The 20176-nt window shown below is 40.7% G+C and overlaps 1 protein-coding gene across 8 annotated transcripts in view; it reads left to right on the top strand.

The window, feature by feature from the left end:
* Nucleotides 1–20176, top strand: part of CLASP1 (cytoplasmic linker associated protein 1) — a 156073-nt gene that overhangs the window by 68880 nt on the left and 67017 nt on the right. For 5 of the 8 annotated variants that reach the window (XM_080346549.1, XM_080346551.1, XM_080346545.1 and 2 more), the window contains exons 8-19: nt 378–530; nt 1449–1522; nt 2302–2394; nt 3715–3860; nt 4619–4754; nt 5455–5525; nt 6481–6540; nt 7222–7299; nt 9072–9239; nt 9983–10032; nt 11204–11374; nt 19780–19887. In XM_080346549.1, the coding sequence (XP_080202675.1) occupies nt 378–530; nt 1449–1522; nt 2302–2394; nt 3715–3860; nt 4619–4754; nt 5455–5525; nt 6481–6540; nt 7222–7299; nt 9072–9239; nt 9983–10032; nt 11204–11374; nt 19780–19887 (1308 nt within the window). Of the gene's footprint in view, nt 1–377; nt 531–1448; nt 1523–2301; nt 2395–3714; nt 3861–4618; nt 4755–5454; nt 5526–6480; nt 6541–7221; nt 7300–9071; nt 9240–9982; nt 10033–11203; nt 11375–13064; nt 13089–19779; nt 19888–20176 lie in introns of all 8 variants that reach the window. The other 3 variants (XM_080346548.1, XM_080346550.1, XM_080346546.1) reach the window with 1 other exon arrangement.

Genomic DNA, 20176 nt, shown 5'->3' with positions numbered 1-20176 from the left:
TGATCCCTGTCACACCTGGACCTTGGTTTTGCTCCAGCCTAAGGCAAAAGAGTTCTCAGAGGCATCAACATAGATAGTCCATAGACATCCCAAGTATTGTCTGTAACTTGTATCTTTCTGCTCTAGATTTTAAGTTTGTTCTTTTTACCTGAATGCATTCATAGAAAGTGTTTATGAAATCAGTGTCTGCAGTAGCAAAGAATTGGGTTTGGTGGTCATTTGTGAATAACCAGATTTCTAGCATGAGGATGCTGCTGAGATGAGAGCTGGCAGAGCACACCTGAGCAGGCAACATGTTTGTCATCGCGTGGGTGTGTTCCCTGGGATGTCCCTTTGCTTCACTTGACTTACCGCCGAGTGTGCTCTTTTTTTGGCAGATAAAATTTTTGATGATGAAGACTCCGTGGATGGGAACAGACCTTCCTCAGCTAGCTCCTCTACGTCTTCAAAGGCCCCTGCAAACTCGCGCAGAGTCGGGATGGGGACTACACGCAGACTTGGCTCTGCAGCTCTGGGCTCCAAGTCTTCAAGTAAGCTGATAACATATATGAATTGACTTTTGTGCAAAGTATTTATGTGTTTGAGCTTATTGTGTAAGAAATTACAGACTGGCCCCCAGGATCCAGTAACAAATTTTCCCCTATGAAATCATTATGTGTATGTTGTCTGTATGCCACAAACAAACTTCAGTAGGATGAATCTCCAAGCAGTCCCCACAGCCCTGTGACGTGTTTTGCATCTGTGAAAGGTTGGACCTGTGCAGTTGTGCACCGAGGGGTACGAGTAAATCATGTCAATGTTGCAGTCCGTAGGTTTTTGCCTTTACAGCTGCAACTCTAGTTGAACTGAGGCAGGCTGCTTACAGCTCCACGCTAAACTTCAGCCCATGCAATTTAAAACTGATACAACCACCTTTTTCTGAGACCTTTGGGCATTGCTGGTAATGAATATGCAGAAAGAACTGAGCAGTAATTTGGAATTGTAGTTCTACGTGTGACTATCGAAATGGAGAAAGTTCCCTGTGTGAGATCTCTAATCTGATTAGTATTCCAGAGCCTATTTACCTTCCCTATCATTTGTCTGTTAGTGCACCTGTCAAATCTGCACCTTCATCTATTCTAGATGGAATTAAATCCTTTAAAATAAAATCTCCTGTATAATTAAAGTAAATATTCCCTTTCATCTTTTGTCTGTGTCCCCTGGCTGTTGAGTGACAACTGTAATGACTTCCCTAATGTGCCCTCTGTGTCTAGGAGTTGAAGGATGCTGTGAATGCTGGTCTGTGCCTGGCATTGAATTTCTGTCTCTGCTTTCCTCGCATCTGCAGCACTCGGAGGCTGCGTGTGTAGTGAACTTTCTCCTGATTAGATGCCTTGATAGCTGGTGGTTTCTTAATTGATTCTCTTGTTGATAAGAAGATTGAAAAGGCTTTTTCATTTGTGTGTCAGCAGCCAAAGAAGGAGCAGGTGCTGTGGATGAAGAAGACTTCATTAAAGCATTTGAAGATGTCCCAACGGTTCAGGTAGAATTACATGTTAAAACACAGTACTAAAAAGCAGAAAATGGGTAGTGTAGGACCTAGTCCTAATCACTGGCAAATTGTGCTTTATTGTGAAGTTGGCAAATCTTTAAGGGAAAGCCAAGTTGGAAGGAGTCAAGTTCTAAACAGTGGTATCTGCCAGTACTTTGTGTGAAACCCTCGGAAGTGGAGGGAATTGGAGTGTGATGGTTGTGATAGAGATATCCCGGGAGCAGACGTGGCGCTGGACACACGTGCTGCCCGGTGCACAGTGCTGACTGAGTCAGCAGGAGCCTCTCTGCTTTTCACCATTACCACCTGGGAACGCAAAGCAAAAAGGTGGCTTGTGTCTCAGGAATCGCCACCATTGTGAGGGTGACAACTGGATAGCGTGCATTTGCTGATACATTGAGCTGAGTAGCTGAGCTGTGTCACGTATGCCCCCTCCATCACCAGAGCTTTATTTCTGGAACAGCTGAACAGCATATGTATCCCCTTACGATATTCTGTAGGTCTTCACTAATATAGCCACTGCTTAAAATTGTGAAAATATAGTAAAATAATAAGATGATCTTTTAATGATCTTGTAGTCATTTAGTAATTTTTGATTGCAGGAAATGGGTGTAAATTCTTTGCATTTTGGAAAGCCAGCTGTGTCCAGGGCTGGCACATGACATTTAAGCATTGATGAGCAAAGGATGTAAGAATGTAGTTGGATAGTGATCTGATTTTCTGGATTTTAAATCTTGCGTTATGGTGCTACTCTGTATTTCAATTTGCAGATTTATTCCAGCCGAGATCTTGAGGAATCCATAAACAAAATAAGAGAAATACTTTCAGATGATAAGCATGACTGGGAACAGAGAGTTTCTGCGGTAAGTACCAAACTGAGATATGAACTAGTATTAGGATAAGTTTTTGCTGCACTGAGCTTAAACCCATGGAAAGGGTACTGAGAGAACTTCGGATTAAGACTAGAATGTAGTTTAAGTGGTGAACATCTGTTATGTTGCCTCAAACTTGGGGGAAACATTTCCTTACGAGGCTGAAATTTAAACCATCTGTGAAGGAAAATGCTATTTGACACACAAGAATCTACTTAGCATCAGGTTGAACTAAAAGTCATGCAGCAAATCCAGATGTAAAGCTAGAAATTTGCTAGCAGATGCTGAAATCAGGATGCCCAAAGTGGTATTCAGAATATCTTAAAACTTCCTGATGAGGCATAAAGTCTTTGGTTATAGAGAGCTTATTTATACTTTTGCAAAAGGAGAGGTGTAGAACAATTCAGAAAGCATTTACACACTTAGGTTTTGAATAAATAAATATGACTGTGGGAAATTCGGAAGTGGAAAATCAGATGTTATATGCATGCCAAGATTGTGTTTTATTTACTGAAGTGAGCTGTGTCTTCATGATATAAATAGATGCATGAGCTTGTCTACAATGTAGGCTTTCTTCATGGTGTAGCATCTTTGACATGTCTGTCAAATCCTGTGTTACAGATCTGAGTGGCAAACTGCGCTGATTCAGCTTTGGGGTTTTTTTGTTTGCTCCACTGAGTAACAATGAGTTTAAATCGAGGCACTTTCAGTTGCATTGGTACACATGAGAACCTGTGGTGGTGTCCAAAAGAAAGTCTATAGAATGAAATGGTGCTCCCTGTGTTATTAATAGAAAACTTCCCATTTTTATGGGGTCAGGGTTCTACTTCTAGTAGAGCAGATAATTATTTTAATGAAGTCAATGGACATATTCTAGATGTCAGTGTCACTCAGACTGAAGTATGAGCCATGCCCTTCAAGTAATCTTTTTAATACAATAGTTACCTCTGAGAGGACCTGAGCTTTACAAGCTGTTGTAGAGGGGTGGTTTCAAAGGGGAATGGCAGAGAACATTCGAGACATCTTTTGGCTTGAAAAGTAATGTTTGTGTTATTAACAATACGGTTTGATTTGATGTATGCAGCGCTTCTGGGTTCTGATAAGTTATCTACTGTGTTTATATTATCCTGCTTAGTATGTTAACCTACGAATTGGATAGAAGATCTGAAACAATGAAATTGCTCAGACTTCAAGAACAGAGTTCCTCAATGAATTTTGAGGACTCTGAAAACCAACTGTGACGCCCGAACATAACTGTCCTTGTGTTTATTGCTCATTAACAGACACTTCTTTCTTTTATGGTTCTAACAGTTGAAAAAGATCCGCTCCTTACTTTTGGCTGGAGCTGCAGAATATGATAACTTCTTCCAACACTTAAGACTTCTGGACGGAGCGTTTAAACTATCTGCTAAAGACCTGCGGTCTCAAGTAGTGCGGGAGGCTTGTATCACGCTGGGGTAAGTTTACTTTCTAAATATGCCCAAAATGTGATGCAGAAAAAAACAACAGACACTGGTTAAAACATTTAGGATGTAGCTTGTGCTGTTAGTACTGCATAGTTATAGGTAGAACATGATTTTGCTGTAGCTGTTTGAAGCTACGTCCGTGTAGGTCACTGATTGTAGTTGTGCTTAGCAGTATTTTTGAGGTTTACATGCTGCTGATTTGAGATGGGCTGGGGGAATAAGCAAGCCGTGCATTCATGCACTGAGGAGGGAAGGATTGACCAATAAAGCTGAAAATGCTTATGTGTCATTCTGGTTTGGATTGAGCTAGTTTGAGGTTTTTTTTGATGGTTTATCTTTTGTGAAATGCTTCAAGAAAAAGTGTGCTACAGCTTTTTTGAAATTTTTGCGTATTGAGGCAAAATAGTTTCAGAGAAACTAATACAAACAGGTTCAGAAAAATACACTCTTTCAGCATGATCCTGTTTGATAACAAATTTTTAGCTGTGCTAGTTACTTTATTTTATGCTGAACTTACTGTTTCTCAGAGTTGAGATGAATATAGAGCATAAGTTTGAAATGAAAGTAAAGGGACTATTTTATGAAACATGTTGTTCTCTGTCCTTTGGAGTTGTAAAGGAGGCGACAGTTGCAAAGACTGAGATGTCAGATGTGCTTATGTCAGATGTGCTTATGTCAGATGTTCTATAGAAGTCTGACTCGCTTAATCCTCAATGCACTTACCAGCATGACTTCATTCTGTTTTTCAGACATTTGTCATCAGTTCTGGGAAACAAGTTTGACCATGGGGCAGAAGCCATCATGCCAACAATTTTTAATCTAATTCCCAACAGTGCCAAAGTCATGGCCACTTCTGGTGTTGTAGCAGTTAGATTAATCATTCGAGTAAGTACGCATCAAAAGAGATCAATGTTATAATTTCCAAACACTGTGGTGTTTCTGAGAAAATATGTATGTTAACTGCTGTGGAAATTAGATTAAGTGCCTAAGCTACTTTTCTGATTGTGCCCAGCTTGGCTGTCTCAGATGCCATGCAGCCTTGTGTAGATGGTGATAGTTAAGCCCTGCGAAAACAGTTGCAGAGTAATATATTTCCATCCCCCTAAGAGCTGAGCAGGTGTTTTCCTTTGAATGGATTTTAAACCTGCCCTGCAGGAGAGACTCATCCTCTTGACTGCGCTCTAAAACTCCACACAGACAGTGCACGTTTCCCAAAACCATTGGGTCACAGAGGTGACTTCTGCCTCGTGATTCTTTGGGAAAGCTGTAGATGGCCTAATGCCTCTCAATTGTCACACTGGCAGTTTAGATCCTCTTGCAGTGACTTGACTGACTGGAGGCTGTCATTACAGAAGAAAATATCTGACAAACGTATTTTAATGGATAAAATAGAAAATATTTTTAATAATAAAAATACATGTCCATATCTCTTAGTGCTCCTTTATTTAGCAGTTCTGTTTTTAAGAATTGAACAAAAATAAGCACCTACATACTGGGATGAGTTGGCTGAAAGAGATGGCCTTTCACTCCATGGGACTCTGGTGTAAGAATTTCTTCCTAGTTTTGTTGTTTCTATTTCTTCTAGCATACGCACATCCCTCGATTAATACCCATCATAACCAGTAATTGTACCTCCAAGTCTGTTGCAGTTAGAAGGTGAGCATTTAGTTTGGATTTATTCTATTTTACCAGTAAATGTGTTCACATGTACTTTTTGATAATGTTCACGTGCTTGTTTTTATTTGTGAAAAGAGTTGATATACATGCTTAGTAAAGAATGCATCTGTTTCTCTGCCATGAATTTGAGTCAAATTCAAAATCAGCTATCCTGTGTAAGCTGCAGTCCTGCAGAGAAGGCAGTTTTCCCCAGAAAAATATTTTTTTAAACTAATCTTTGTGCTTACATGTCATTATAATAATCTCATATTATTTTGGCTTCTTTACAGACATGTTCCTATTCCCCATTACTAGCTGTTATAGTGACACATTTGTTTTTGAGCCAGTCAGCAGTTGTGTTCAGTGACAGCGTCATCTGGAAATTGACCTGGATGTGCTAATGGTTCTCTCCGCACTTAATTCTCAGTGTGTTTCAGTCCACCACCTCACTGGGACACTCACCTGATCCATGTGGATTAGCTGCTTCTCTTGTAGTTAAACAAAAAGAAGAGCTTTGTGTCTGCTGAATTTGGTGACAAACTTTAAACAAATAGCAAGATACTTGTCCCTTAGTTTCTTGACATGAGGAAGGGAGATCAAAGATGAAAAGGTCTGTCTCTACGTGAAGCTAAATGTGAAGTTTCTATGTGAAGCCTGAGCTACCAGGTACAACGTAGTGTTAGCGTGGATCTTCTGGGTCTGTATCCTGTGTAATGAAAAAAGGGACTTTCTGGGTTGTTGGAGGTCAAGTCTTCTCCTCAGACTTGTCTGTAGAGCGATGCCTCCAGCTGCTACCTCAGACTGTTTATTGGTGGCATTTGTAGAGATGTTGATATTTTTGTAGGGGTCATTGCTGAATTCTAATGGCCAAAAAAGCTGTTTAGAGCCAAGTATGGCAAAGTCAGTGTGCCTCTATTAATGCAGAGAACTCAACACTTCTTCTCTCTTCTCTCAGGCGCTGTTATGAATTTTTAGACTTGCTGTTGCAGGAGTGGCAAACACATTCTCTTGAAAGGTAAGCTCTGAAAACAAGTGGGTTAATTCTCTCCTACTTATGTCTAGTGAGGTTAATTCTGAAGAAAGGGTAATCTAAGAGGTCCGACTATATCAGGTAGCTCTAGCAGAGAGATTTTTGCCACAAAAATGGCATTTATATATGTGAATGTACAACATTCATTGCTGTAGTTCTGGCAGTCAGAGTTTGGTGAGTCTGTTTTCTGTTCCAGCTCTGGAAAACCTGGCTGAGCGAATCCCTGAACTTGGTAAACTCAGCAGTGTTTTCTCTTTCCCTGCCCTGCCCCTTTTTCACCCTGAAGTGAGGTGATGAGGTAAAAGCTACTAGATGTCTGTCAGGAGCTTCCGAGGCTTCTACAGCACTTCAGACTAAGGAACAGGGGAAGTAATTATGGGAGAAGAGACTGACACAAAATTTCCTTAGCCCCAGACTACCCCCGCAGTTTTAGTAGCTAACTGAAGACTGACCATGAAGAATGCGGCTTGCCTTTTCCTAGTCAGAAGTGTGGCTGAAATACAACTGACTTGTAAGAGTAAATAAAGGCTCCAAAGGATCTTGCATGGAAATGAATGTGATGAACTCTTTGTTCTTGGAGACAGAGGCAAAACCAAATTAGTAATTTGTTTATAAGTATGATGTGTCTTTCTGCACTACTGGATAATATATTCCTTCTTATTTCAGACACATATCAGTGTTAGCTGAAACGATAAAGAAGGGAATTCATGATGCAGACTCTGAAGCCAGGATAGAGGCAAGAAAGTAAGTGGAAGCTGCTGTTGGTGTCTTTTCCTCCTCCCCTTCTTGTACTGTGAGTCAATGGTATTGCATGGGGGAGACTCAAGCCCAGGCAAGTTGTGTTCTCCTGGCAGTTAATGCCAAATTTCCCTTGGCTTCAGTGGGAGCGTGTAATACGAGGTGATCGCATAGGGCTGAGTTATGTGTGTATTGCATCTTCTAATGGTGCTTACTTCACTTTGTTCTTGTAATATTTTGTTGTCATTTTATCTGTCTGAGCAGTAAAATGCTTACCAGAGTTGTTCTAGAGTTGAGAACTAGAACCTTGCCTTTTTTTTTTATTTTTTGGGTGTTTGACTTGCTTGCAGTTAGCTGCAGCTGCTTCTGTTTAGTACAAAAGTACTATTATTTCTGGTATATTTTTTCCTTTCTTTTTGGCCTGTATGCAAGACTAAGTTATTTACTGCTCTTGAAACAGAAGCCCTTGTGCTAGTACAGTGTTAAATGGATTCTTAAATTAAGGAAATATTTTTGACATTGAAATAATACCTTTATGTGTATCTATAGGAACCTTTAATACTGGTAATTAATTTTCTTGTGTTGAAGGTTTCTTGCATTTCCGTTAATATGTGTGTATTTATGGCAGTATGCTGATGTGCTAGGATCATGCTCTTCTGAACGGAACAGTACAGGAACATATTTCTTCAGAAAGAGAATGCTGTAAAACACGGAATAAATGAACAATACGTTTTATTAAGCTAAATGCTATGTTTAAGGTGTTTCACAGTCACTGTTTAAATCCTTTTGAAAGGAAGTGTGTCCATCACTGAAAAATATAGTAGGCACTGAGGCTTCACAGCAGGTGCCTAGTTAAGCTGAAGAGACAGCAAGGAGAATGGTGTGAGACTTCAGAGAGCATATTTAACTCTCTCTTCCCATACTTTTTAATTAACAGCATGGCTGATTGTAAGATGGAAGTTTTCTTCTTTCTAGTGATGTGAGAATGCATGTGACTTCTCTGAGGCTCTGAAGCCTGACTGTCACACACAATTCTTGATTCATTTGAGCTAATGATTTTATTCTTAAGCTGCCCGTTAGTTTCCCCTGAAAAGTGCCAAGAGTCTTCATCTCCTTTGTGATGAGAGTGAAGGGTGTTTAACCATCAGCCAGGAGATTTGGACCAGGGAGGCATTCTTCTCTCATCTTAAAACGTTCTTTTATTTTCAGCATGGCACTGATTGAAAATCCATAGAAGCATCTCTTTGCTTTTCCTTGTTATTTCTTCCCCAAAAGACAGTCAATAGCCACAACTCAGTACAGAATATTTGTCTCTGCAGCGTTGTAGAAGTGCTGTTTGTTAAGGAAGAGGACAACACCAGCTGGTGCTTTCCTGAATCAGGCCCATGCATGTGTGTTCTGCCTTTGGGTATTTTTTAGGTAGATTTTGAGCACCCAGTCCCAAACTAGTATCATTCTGTGGATCTGTCATCTCCTGTGCATGGCAGACAGCCAGAAGGATGCAGGTTTCTTCTGTAATAAAGCTTTTTTGACTACTTGTGTTTTCACAACACACCAAGCGGTACGTTCCTCTCTACTTATATTAATTCATTTCTCTTCTGTGTGGCTGTTTAAGCTATACAACTGGCTGAAGAAAGTGATGTGTCTCGAGTATGCCACGAGGGCACTAGGTAGTTGAAGTGACTGGGCTGATGAGCCTACTGATGCCAGCAGTGAAAAGGTCTCTGCCCCCTAAAACACGGGAAGGGGATGTTGACAGTGTTGTACCTTCCTTCCAGGTGTTACTGGGGTTTCCACAGTCACTTCAGCCGGGAGGCGGAACATTTGTACCACACCTTGGAGTCTTCCTACCAGAAGGCCCTGCAGTCACATTTGAAGAACTCTGACAGCATTGTGTCTTTGCCACAGTCGGATCGTTCTTCCTCCAGCTCCCAGGAGAGTCTCAAGTAAGTCCTTTGATGTCACTACTTCTTGATGTAAGCAACTGCAGACAGCTCCATTGAATAGGTGCAGTCCATCACGTTGCTTTGTCTCATCTGGTCATAGCTTGGCCTCAGCACTTGGTTACTTCAAAATATTTTTTTTAATCTAAAACTGTATTAAAATAAAAAGCTAGAACCACCCATTACTGTCTTTAAAAAAAAAAAAAAATCATTATCTTGACTCCATAAATAATTTTCTGCTGAGCTCTGAAAGTTTTCTTAGAAATTGATAGTCATTCTTTCCAGATATGCTTAAAACAGTGCTTGGATTGAAATTCTTTGTTTAGCATTAGTCCTAGAAGTGTAAGTCTGCCTCTTTCCATATCAGAGAAAACTAAGTCTGAGTTGTTACTGCGAAATCAATATGTAACTCTTCTGTTGAATGTATGTATTTTAGCTTTCCTTAGAGGTATGGTCAACGTAGGCTCCAAATGCCTGCAATTTAAGTGTTAGACCTATATGGAAAATATCCATAACCTATTGATGTAACTTATTAAATCTACAATAAGTGTTCTTAAAAATATCTTCTTGCTCAAATAATTTCATGGTGGTGCTGATTTAGTCTTAAATAGTCAGCTTTGTTAGTCTATGTCCATATAAATAACTTCCTGTTAACTCAGCTTTGTACCCAAGGAACAGAGTAGCACTGTTACTTATGACTGTGAAATACCAGTTTTGTTTTAATAAATATTTATATTAATTTCTAGCCGTCCATTGTCTGCCAAAAGAAGTCCTACTGGAAGTACTACATCTAGAGGTGAGAAGAGGAGCAGAAAAATGCACTCAGATGTTGCTGAGGAAGTGTGATGAATTATAGTGTCTGAAATTCTCATTCTAATATGCAAAGAACAATTTTGCTCACTCTTTACTGCTCGTTAAAATGACAACTTATGTAAAATTTTTAATTACTTTTAGGTTGTACACACATTCTGTGCCTCAACTGCTAATGTAAAGATGCTTTTGAAAGTTAATAAATATTGCTTGCACCTGAAAGGAAGGCTAAAAATCCTTGACAATTGTAGCAAAAGTATGTTTAGCTTTGCAATAGCTGAAACAAACTACTGCTTATGCAAAGATGTACAGCTACATAGTCTAATGGTGCATTCAGCTATACATTTTTCTTTCATTTATTCTGTGATCTCAGCATTGACTGGAGGCATCATCAGCACACAAGTCCTTCAGTGTTCCATCTCATTGCTAATTTGTTTTTACTGTCAGATGGAATATTTAGGTGCAGCTTTCCTGTCCTAAGTAAATGCATACAATAGTCTAAATAATAAATTTTAATACAGAATATAATAGAGAAAACTTTGGTAGAAGATAAGCTGCTTTCTACACCTGACCCAGATGGGGTTCTGGCTGGTTTGTGTATACAGTACACCCTACTGAGACCTTTGATTCAAGGAGATATTGTTGTGTAACTTACTTGATTGTGCACACAAATGCATGTTTGCTTGCAGCTGAATAGACAAGCTTCATGCTTAAGAGGGTCAGCATCAACAAGTGATGGGAACAGCAGTCCTCATGAGAAGACAAGGTGCTGGGAAGTTAGTAGAACTTGGACTGAAGGACCTGCAGGTCTCTCTTACCAGCAACTCACCAGCTGGTGATGGGTACCATGGTTGAACTTTCCCATCTAGTTTCTGTTAGAAATTCCATTATTACTGGCCTGGCAGACTTGTTGATCTCAGCATTTAGGATAGTGTCTGATAAAGCTTTTAGAGGTTGCATCAGGTCACCATTGAAATATCTTTGCAGGCAGCGTGGGGAAGCCCGCATTGCCCTGATAAAGCATTCTTAGTTGAGGTATTTCAATTCCAGCAGAGAATGTTAAAAATAGTACTTTAAACTGCTTGTCAGGCTCTTTGAAGCACACAGCTCAAAAAAATTAATCTTCTTTATTCTGGATCTCCCACTCCCATCTGCAGCATCTACAGTAAGTACAAAATCTGTGTCAACACCAGGATCTCTGCAGCGATCCCGCAGTGACGTCGATGTGAATGCAGCAGCTAGTGCCAAGTCAAAAGTGACGTCTTCTGGAGCACCCGCCCCCTTCAGTTCTGCTGCAGCCTTGCCCCCAGGCTCATACGCATCACTAGGTAAATCTACATGTTCTTCTACTCTTGCAGTTAGCTTTCCTGACTACCAGAAGGTGCCCTGTACTTTTTATTTGACTATTAAACTCCAACTAGAAGAACTTATCTCTGAGAAAGTTACCGGCTCTCGAGGATCAGCGTGTGATCTCTTGCCCTTTGGGGTTAAGGGAAAAATTTGTAACAGAAATGACTTGAAGTAACTTCTTAGTTTTTGAATTGTATAATAGTCTGTGTCTAGTTCTTCTTTCTGGGGAAAAGCAGATCTTATTCCGATTCTGGGACATTGTTGAAGAAAATACTTACTGCTCAGTTCCTTTTGACATGTCCCCCTGTCCCTGTTCCTTCTCTGCCTTCCCTCCTTTCCTGAAACTTGTTTTCCCTTATTGTTTTATGCTTTGAATGGTACATCTTAGTTGAGCTTGTTCACTTTCTGTTTTACAAAAGAAGATGATGTAGAATTCGTCAGCCTTCCTGTTTCACCACGCAGTATCTAAGTATCTGTTCCTTATGCTGACTCTCTTTTGATTATAGCCACATGTCACACTATTCTCTCAAAGCATCGTGTATCACTCTCAGGTGCCCCAGGATTTCTTACAACAAAGTTTGCATTTGATCTTTCTCTCCTGGAGATGCCATTGAAGGAGGCATGGAGGAGGAAACGCAAGGTGGTGATACCGTATTCGCTGAGCTTCAACTTGGTTTTGAGGCAAGCCGATCATCTGAGCTAGTTTCTCATTCTGCTGGCTTTATGCTAATCTCATTCCAGACTTTTCATCGATTTACCTTTACAAGAGGGAGAAAAATCAGAAATCAGTGATCTTGATTGAAACAGTGTAGATTGTCTTCAGTGATCTTAAGCTGTGTAGATTGTCTTCACTGAGTCGGTTGAAAAGTTGCTTCTCCTTAGTGTAGGGCATTTGGTCTTCAGTCTGGTTAAACTATTCTTGGTGAATTATTTAAGGATGGTTTCTATAGATTCCTTTTGTAGACAAATTTCTTTCATATCCGAAATATCTTGTCTTGGCTTAAATGTATTGATTGTATTTGGTTCAGAAGTTGAATTCTTATTCTGATCTAAATTGTTCATACTTGGTTCCAAGATTTAGATACATTGAAATGAAAACATAATACAGAATATGAAGTTGATTGCATAATAGCGTGCTTTCGAGCTTACAGATGCAGCAGTTTTTCAGTTGCGCTGTGCGCGGGCTTCAGTGGCAAAACTGCTTTCAAACCTATGTCGTGAGGAAGAACAGAAGAGGGCGGGAAGTGTCTTCTCAAGCTGGCTTTGTCCTTGAAGCTGGGAGTCTGAACACGGTGTTAGTCTTGCCCTAAAAGACACTAGAAGAAAAGCAACAAATGCACTAAGTGATGCAAATTTTGCTTCTCCTGAAGGAGCCTGCTTCCTTTTGAGCTAGTAGGGACGTTTATCACCTGCATGTTCCTATGAGAGAAATGGTGAGGCAAACAAAGAAATGGAGCTTGGCAAAGGTTGGTTATTGCAGGAGAGAAAACCTGCATATTCTTCAGATACATCAAGCTTTGATTTGCTGCTCGGTCAAACTTTTTTCATTTCTTTAATTGTGTAATTCTTTTTGCTTATTTCTGTAGCTAATATATAGTGCCCACTTCTGTTGATGTTACTGATTTTCCCTATTAACACTTTGCTTATTTTTTTTTAATTTGCCTAAAGATGGTACTACCAGTAAAACTGAGGGTAAGCAGTCTTTCTGTGTAACTGAGGTGTGTCCACAATGTACCACCCTACCTGGTCTCTGTTCTCAAAGTGTTATCTGGTTCTCATCCATGTTCACTGGTGACCTGCATGAAGTGTTGCATGGTTGTCCTGCTCATTTTGATGCCATGGGGTATTCTTCACTTTCTCTTTGAGCTCCTTCCCACTAATGGGCCCTACTTTTTCTTATGAGTTCCGATCACAAAGCTGTGTGTGGGTCTCCCTGTTAAAAGCACTGCTTTTGGTTGAAGGTGACCTGCACACCACAAAAAAATTAAAACCAACCCAAAACAACAACAAAAACCTGAAAAACAAACCCAAGAAAACCAACACAGGGCTTGTATTTTCTTGCCCTACGACGTGTAAAGGTTTGCTGTGTTTTTCCATCCAAAGCTCAGGTCGCAGCTGCCAAATGCTTTTGGGAAGAGACTGGGCAGCGAGAGAATTGAATGAGATGATCACATGGCAGAAAAATGAGGACAGTAAACAATGATCTCTAGGGAAGGAATATTTAGTCAACCTTTTTAAACCTGAACTCTCTCTTTTTGTTGTTAACTGGCTGAGCGAGGTGGCTACATCTAAGATGGCTGGAGGAAAGGCTTCTTTTCAGAAACACTGAGCCTCCTAGTTTGGGAGGGCTCCAGTCTGGTTTCCTGGCTTGCTGCCAAAGCTTGTTCTTTATTTTTCTCAAGCAAAACAACATCACTGGAAAATCACTTTTTCTGAGGTAGACAGGAGTGAAAAACAAGAATGCCTTCTGCGCATAAAGAAGACACCACATCCCCCAACAAACCCATTTTTTTCCCTGATGCAAGTCTCTTTTCAAGGGATCTATTACTGTCTCCCGGGACTGTGCTCGTATTCTTGATGGCTGCTTGTATTTGGATGTGGTGTTCTCGGAAGTGCCACCGTGCCGTTGTGACGTGTGTGTTTTTTTCCTTGCTATTATTGATGCCTTGATTCATTATTTTGGGGGAAAGGTCTCTACCATTTTTGGAACTGGCACTTAATCTTAGTGTTGAGAGCTGAACTGGCTCTGCATCATGAGCAAGTGTTTGTGCTTTGTGATCTGTCACTGATAAGGAATATGAAGTTGACCTAAACACCTGTATTTCTAAATCAGATTAATTAGATGAAAACTCGAGATTGTTATAATCCTGAGCTTCTTTTTGTTCATCGCTGACCCTTCTTTTTTCTTCTTCCTTTCCTCCGAGTTGTAAAACGTTTCTATTTTTGGCCTAGACATTGGAAGTTTAATGTTAATTTATGAAATACCCTATGCAGGTCTCAGTCCTCTCCCAGGCTGTAATGATAATTGTGAAGGCCTGTTCCAACAGTCTCCTCTGGAATACCTTTATTTTTACTTTATTAAATGGTTTATTCTCTTCATGCATGAGGGTGGGGTTTATTTGATTAGTGGTGTGGCGCTTTTTTTTAATACAGCTACATTGGAAACAGATCTGATGTGATAAAAATCTGCAGTAGAAACCAGCAAGTTACCTGGGGGAAAGATTGTGAGATGAGCTTTCAGAAATGGAGTTTGTCACCAACCTCATGTTAATACCAGATCTCATCTCTTCCTTTTACTGTAGGATTCTCTTTTTTTAGGCAAGAGAGGATCAGGGAGGCCTATAACAACGTGGCACACTTGAAGGATGAGGTTAATCACTGTTTGAAACTCTTCATCTTTATTTTTCTTTGTTGAGACAGTTAAAGGAAAACCAGTTTTTCTTCAGGGTTTGGTGCGTCCTGCACATAAAAGCTGAGAAAGGTCTTCTACCAACTCTCTTATCTTGCAGAGTTTACCAGGAATTACAGGGAAGGCAAAAGTTTGTATTTTTGACATAAATATAAAAATTAGGAGGTGGGGGCAGGGCAAGAGAAAAACATCCCCTTGCTCTGGATACTCTTTGAACATAAGAAATTCCATCCACACCCATGACCCTGTTGTTTTGTTTTGTTTTTTTCCACCAAGTCACCAATAAGTAATTTAAGAACAAATCCATGGGTTTTTTTCTGTGGTTCAGCTAGACACTAAATCTGCAGTCTGGTTCCCATCATGGCTTTCTGTAGCTACAATGCAAAAGTTCTGCACCTTCCCCTCAGCCGGGAGCCAGCATTGTGTGGACTTGGCAGTTCCCATCTGCTTTGCCCTCAGTTCTCCTCAGTGTTTTGTTTTTGAGCCAGACATCTCAAAACAGGAGCAAGACAGAGTATGTTATGTCAGTGGCAAGAATACAAGTTAACAGCAGAGTATCAGTCCTTTGGTTTTAGTAGTGTCAGCCCATTTGACAAATGCTGATAAAATGTACTTCCTTATGGAAAGGTAGCGTGAGTCTGTGTACCATGGAAATATGCGCAGGTCTTCTCCTGTCTCTGTGCTGTGAGGCTGCGTCTTCATGCGGTGCACCATCGTGTCTTGATTGCCCAGACCCTTTGTGTGTGGGTATCTTAAGAGTTTTGCAGGCAGGAAGCCTGTAAGATTTAAACCTTTATAGCCTTGATCAGGATTTAACACCTGGTGCTACATAAATAGCAGTTGTGTCCTAAATCCATGTTTGTTATACCCAATTAAAAGAAAAACCTCAGAAAAGTTTATTTTACAATGAAATGGATTTTCAAGGAATTTTTTTAAAAGGGTGCATAATGCTGACTATCAGTACAGATTAATGGTTCAGAGAACTTTTGTTGTCTCTGTCTTTTTCCAAAGGTATGGTGTAAAGACAAGCCCTTCAGACAAACCTTTCCCAAAAGGGGGAAGCTGGTCTGTCCTGAAACTGGCAAGTTTAAAACAAAACCAGCAGTTTCCAGAGTCGTCAGCACAATTTTTAATAGTTTTTAGTATTCACCAGAAAGGAAATAAAATCTGGTCTGTAGTTTTCAGAGAAGTTGGGCTCAAGAAGAGTGGTCAGCTTAGGTGAACATCTTGAGCTGTACCAAAGAATATGGGAGTAAAGCAAGGTTTATGAAATCACCATTCCTGTTTTCTTCTCTGCTTTAAAGCTTTTGCTTGTCCTCAAGGGCAAGGCTCGATTCAAAGGTACAACTGTATATGGTGTCTGAAATGGAAATGCTCAGGGAGTAGGTTTCTTTGTTCTCTTGGTCTGTCCTTCTGCAAGTGCTGGCTTGACTTGCCTGTGCTTGTTGTTGTAGGGCAGAGTGGTGCCACTGATGGTCCCTCAACCCTCCGCTTTGGAGGGAGTTCTTGTGCAGACCCCAGAGGCAACGTATGCTGATGGTTTCCAGTAAGGGTCAAGTGATTCTCGGGGGAAATTATGGTGCAATCAGGTCTTTATACCAGTATAATATTGGGCATGTGCTAGATATGCATGGAATCCATTCCAATGGTGGTTCTAAAAAGTCATTTACAGATTTCTATTTAAAGCATGTTTTTAGTTGATGTGTGCATTTCTCACAGATGTCCACATGTCATTTAACAGTGACACAGCTTGGGGGGGTGATCCTAAAGGCTCTTTCAGGAATGTTTTTCTCCAAGCAGGGGAAAAACCCAATGCTGAGTAACCTAAATGCATTAACCTGGTCTGTAGAGAGACCATTACTATCCCAGTGCTTCCTTATAAAACTTGTGTGGTTGTAGGTATAATTATTCACAGCATGGAACTGATTAAGCTCTGTTGTGGAGCTGTTGTATACCATTTCTAGACTATTTGAAAGCCACTTTTTTCAGTGTAATAGGCAGATTGAGTCTCTCAAAGCCGGTGTCTGCTCTGAGCACAAGGGGTGGTCATGCTGCAGTATCTTCCCAAAGGAGCTCACGGTAATGCTGCTGGATGAAGCCTCTTGTGATGCAAAAACATTATTGTAGAAACTTCCTTTGCTTGTTGCTCTTTAAAAATCACAAAATAAACCAAAACAACCTTCCTAGGTTTAGACACATGTTAAGATATTTTAAGGTTGATTCTGATCCATTGATTGTTGTAAAAACTGACAGTGACTTAAAAATAAAACCAAAACATCCTAAAAAAAACCCCAAACAACCACCACAAATTGTTTCTTAACACAAAGCATTTATATGAAGTCTTTCAAAATACTTCCTCTCCCAACAGCGATGTGTCACATGTCAAATCTAGATCAAGGGCTTTCATGGCTTTTGGAAACTAGTTGGGACAGTCCTTATCTGTTCCTTTGTGCTGCTGTTGTCAGGATGCAGTAAGTCTTTTAAGAGGAGCAAAAAGATAATGGTTATGAAATATGAATTGCTACATTTGCACTTTGAGCTACATATGGAAACAGTCGCACTTAAAAGCAAAAGTTTTGGAAAGGGAGGTGTTTGCCTGAGTTTAACAATAAAAAGTAGTTTGGATAACTTATTTGATATGTTATTTACAGTATTGCTTGAAATTAGTTTTTCTGTCTGTGGTAGAATGATAGGGATAAAGCCACATATAGCCCCATGTGCCCCTTAGGTGAGAATGCAGACTTCTGTTTGCAGGTGAAATCCATAAGAGAGTGTAGTAGACACATTTGTATTGTATAGATTGTATGATGCAGTAAAATTGTAGCTGCAGGAAGAACAGAAAATTGTGAGCATCTTGAGAGATGTTGGTGCATAAGAGGAGGAGACATCAGTCCCTTCTTACATATTCTTGGCCCATACACATCACTAAACATGTTTCCCAGTACTGTCTGTTACAGTGTGAAATGTCGAATTTCAGCTTGAGTTACCCCCCAGGACTTTCTGCAATGCCAAAGCTTTCTCTTGGCCTTCTGGGAAGGATGTGAGTTAATTCCATTACTGGTTCCTAAGACTGGTCAGGTTTAACTTGTCTCACTGTTTCGTACCCCTGCTGCCATGGCAGTGCCCTCTGATGTGAGAAATGCAAGGAAGCCTTTAGGCTTCCGACAAGCGTGAGGTCCGTCTGCCTCCTTCCTTGCAGTGCACGGTGGGTTTGGGGTACAGACCTTGTGGCAGGTCACACAGTGACTCTGCTCCTCTGTGTGTAGCTGTGCCTGTGCCAAACCCGTGAGGGAAGGGCATGGGCCAGCAGGGAGCTGGAGAGCTGGCCCTTGCTGTGCCTCAGGCTGGCGGTTTGTAAGGGGCAGGTCACGTCCTAAGACAGAAGAGATTTGCAGCCTTGCTGGTGGTAAGAAGAGCACATGTGCGCATGCTCGGAGCTTTTTTAGTTGAGCCAGTGGTTAAAAAACTGATTTGTTTGCCCATTTTTTTTCCAATGATTTCTTCTGTGTCACTTCTACAAATAAATGTTTGAATGTAGATACCTGTGTCTTACCTACTGAGCTATTTTAAAACTAGATGTTGGTGGAGAGGTCTGAAATACAGCTGTCTTCTAGGCTGTTACCCTACAAACAAGTCCAGACTTTCTTCTCAAAGTTAAGCATCTCCTTGTTGCTTTGTGTCTGTGAGAAACTTGCAGACCATGTTATGAATATTTTGGGAGCTCAGAGAAGAACAGAGCTCTCAATCTGTTCAGCCTGGGCTGCTTGCCATTGTCTTGCCCTGCATGTGTACCTTATGTGTTTAGTTTTGTTTTGTTTTGTTTTTTTCTTTCTTTCTTTCTTTGGGAGGGGGGAAGTGTATATCTCCCTTTACATATTTCTGTGTATGCTTATGGTGGAGACAAATGGCAGGAGATGAATATCTATAACCGGTGGGTGCAGTTGTCTAAACTCTTCTCCTACCTGTTGTGGTTTTTTTCCCTCTTATTATTGTGCCTGAAACTTGAAGTTGTCTCCTGAATGCAGGATAGCACTGGCATTAGTCCTGAGAAACAGCTTCACGTTTGGCTAAGAACTGAGTTGTTGAAAAGTACTGATGGAGGCTTTCTTTGTGTTGCTCTTAATTATCATTTCTTTCCCATTAACTAGAGACAGATAATTGAAGCTTAGCACTGGAAAGAACATTCTGTAGGAAACAGCTCTGCCCCAGGAAGGGGTTGAACTGATGACCCTGTAAGCTTTTCTAGATCAAATTTCTGTGGCTTTTTCATGAGGAAAGGGCAGAAAAAAGGACCAATAACACTTTGAGACTTTATATCCATTCTCTGCTTAAATAAAGAGCAGACACAAGGAATCATTTTTCCACAACATTGATTGTATTACAAGTAAAGTTACACTGATCTTGGGATAAATATGAGGGATCTATAAACAGCAGGGAGAATTCAATAAGCCTGAAATAAAAGCGTAGTCAGGCTGTGTTGACAGGCTCTCGCAGGAGTGCCTGCCAGCCTGCGCGTGTAGAGCAGGCTATAAAGCGCTGAACTGCTAATTGGAAATCCCAGCAATGGAATTTGTGGGGAGATCTGTCACGCATGTCTCTGAAAGGGTGATCGCCATGTCAGAAAGTAATAATTTGATATTGGAAGCAGTATTTAGGAGACTGAATTTTTTGTTGTTGATCCTTTGTGAAGAAACTACTATAGAACAGAAGCAAAGGGTACAGAGAAGTAATATTTTTGAAGTAAACCAGCTGATAGGGTTACAGAAAGCAAAGAAGTTTTCAGGTTTGTGGACCGTGACTGTCTTTCCACTCCTCACCTGCATCTCAGCCAGTCTGATGCAAGATGTTTCTTCTCCCTGTACTTTGGTTAATTATGTGTATAGCAACCCTACAAGCTTAGAACAGCATGTTAGATGCTGCTGCTGCCTTTGGAAGAAACCTATTAACAGTCTGATTGTCTTTGCGTTCCTCCAGGTCGGATCCGTACAAGGAGACAGAGCTCTGGCAGTGCCACAAGTGTCACCTCGATGCCTGCTGATACCCGCGGCCGCAGCCGGGCTAAAGTAGTTTCCCAGTCCCAGCGTAAGAAATGTTTTATTTCTGGGGGAGGAGAACAAATAGCTATTAATACATCTTTCTTGATTTGTGGTAGCATCAGCTGAGGATTGGGCTCACTTCTACCAAACAATGTTTGGACGTTGGGGGACAACAAATCCCCACTCAGCCAGTGTGTGCTTTTGCTGACAAATAGGTCCCAAAATCTGAGAGCTTCCTTGCTGCTTTTTTAACCAGTCATGCAGCAGAATTTCACGTTGTTGTGATGTGTAGGACTAAACTTGCACTGGGTCCCACTGAGACACCCTCTGTGTCT

This window comes from Nesoenas mayeri (assembly GCF_963082525.1).
Source record: "Nesoenas mayeri genome assembly, chromosome: 6".
Lineage (NCBI taxonomy): Eukaryota > Metazoa > Chordata > Aves > Columbiformes > Columbidae > Nesoenas > Nesoenas mayeri.
This window is presented reverse-complemented; position numbering and strand designations above follow the sequence as displayed.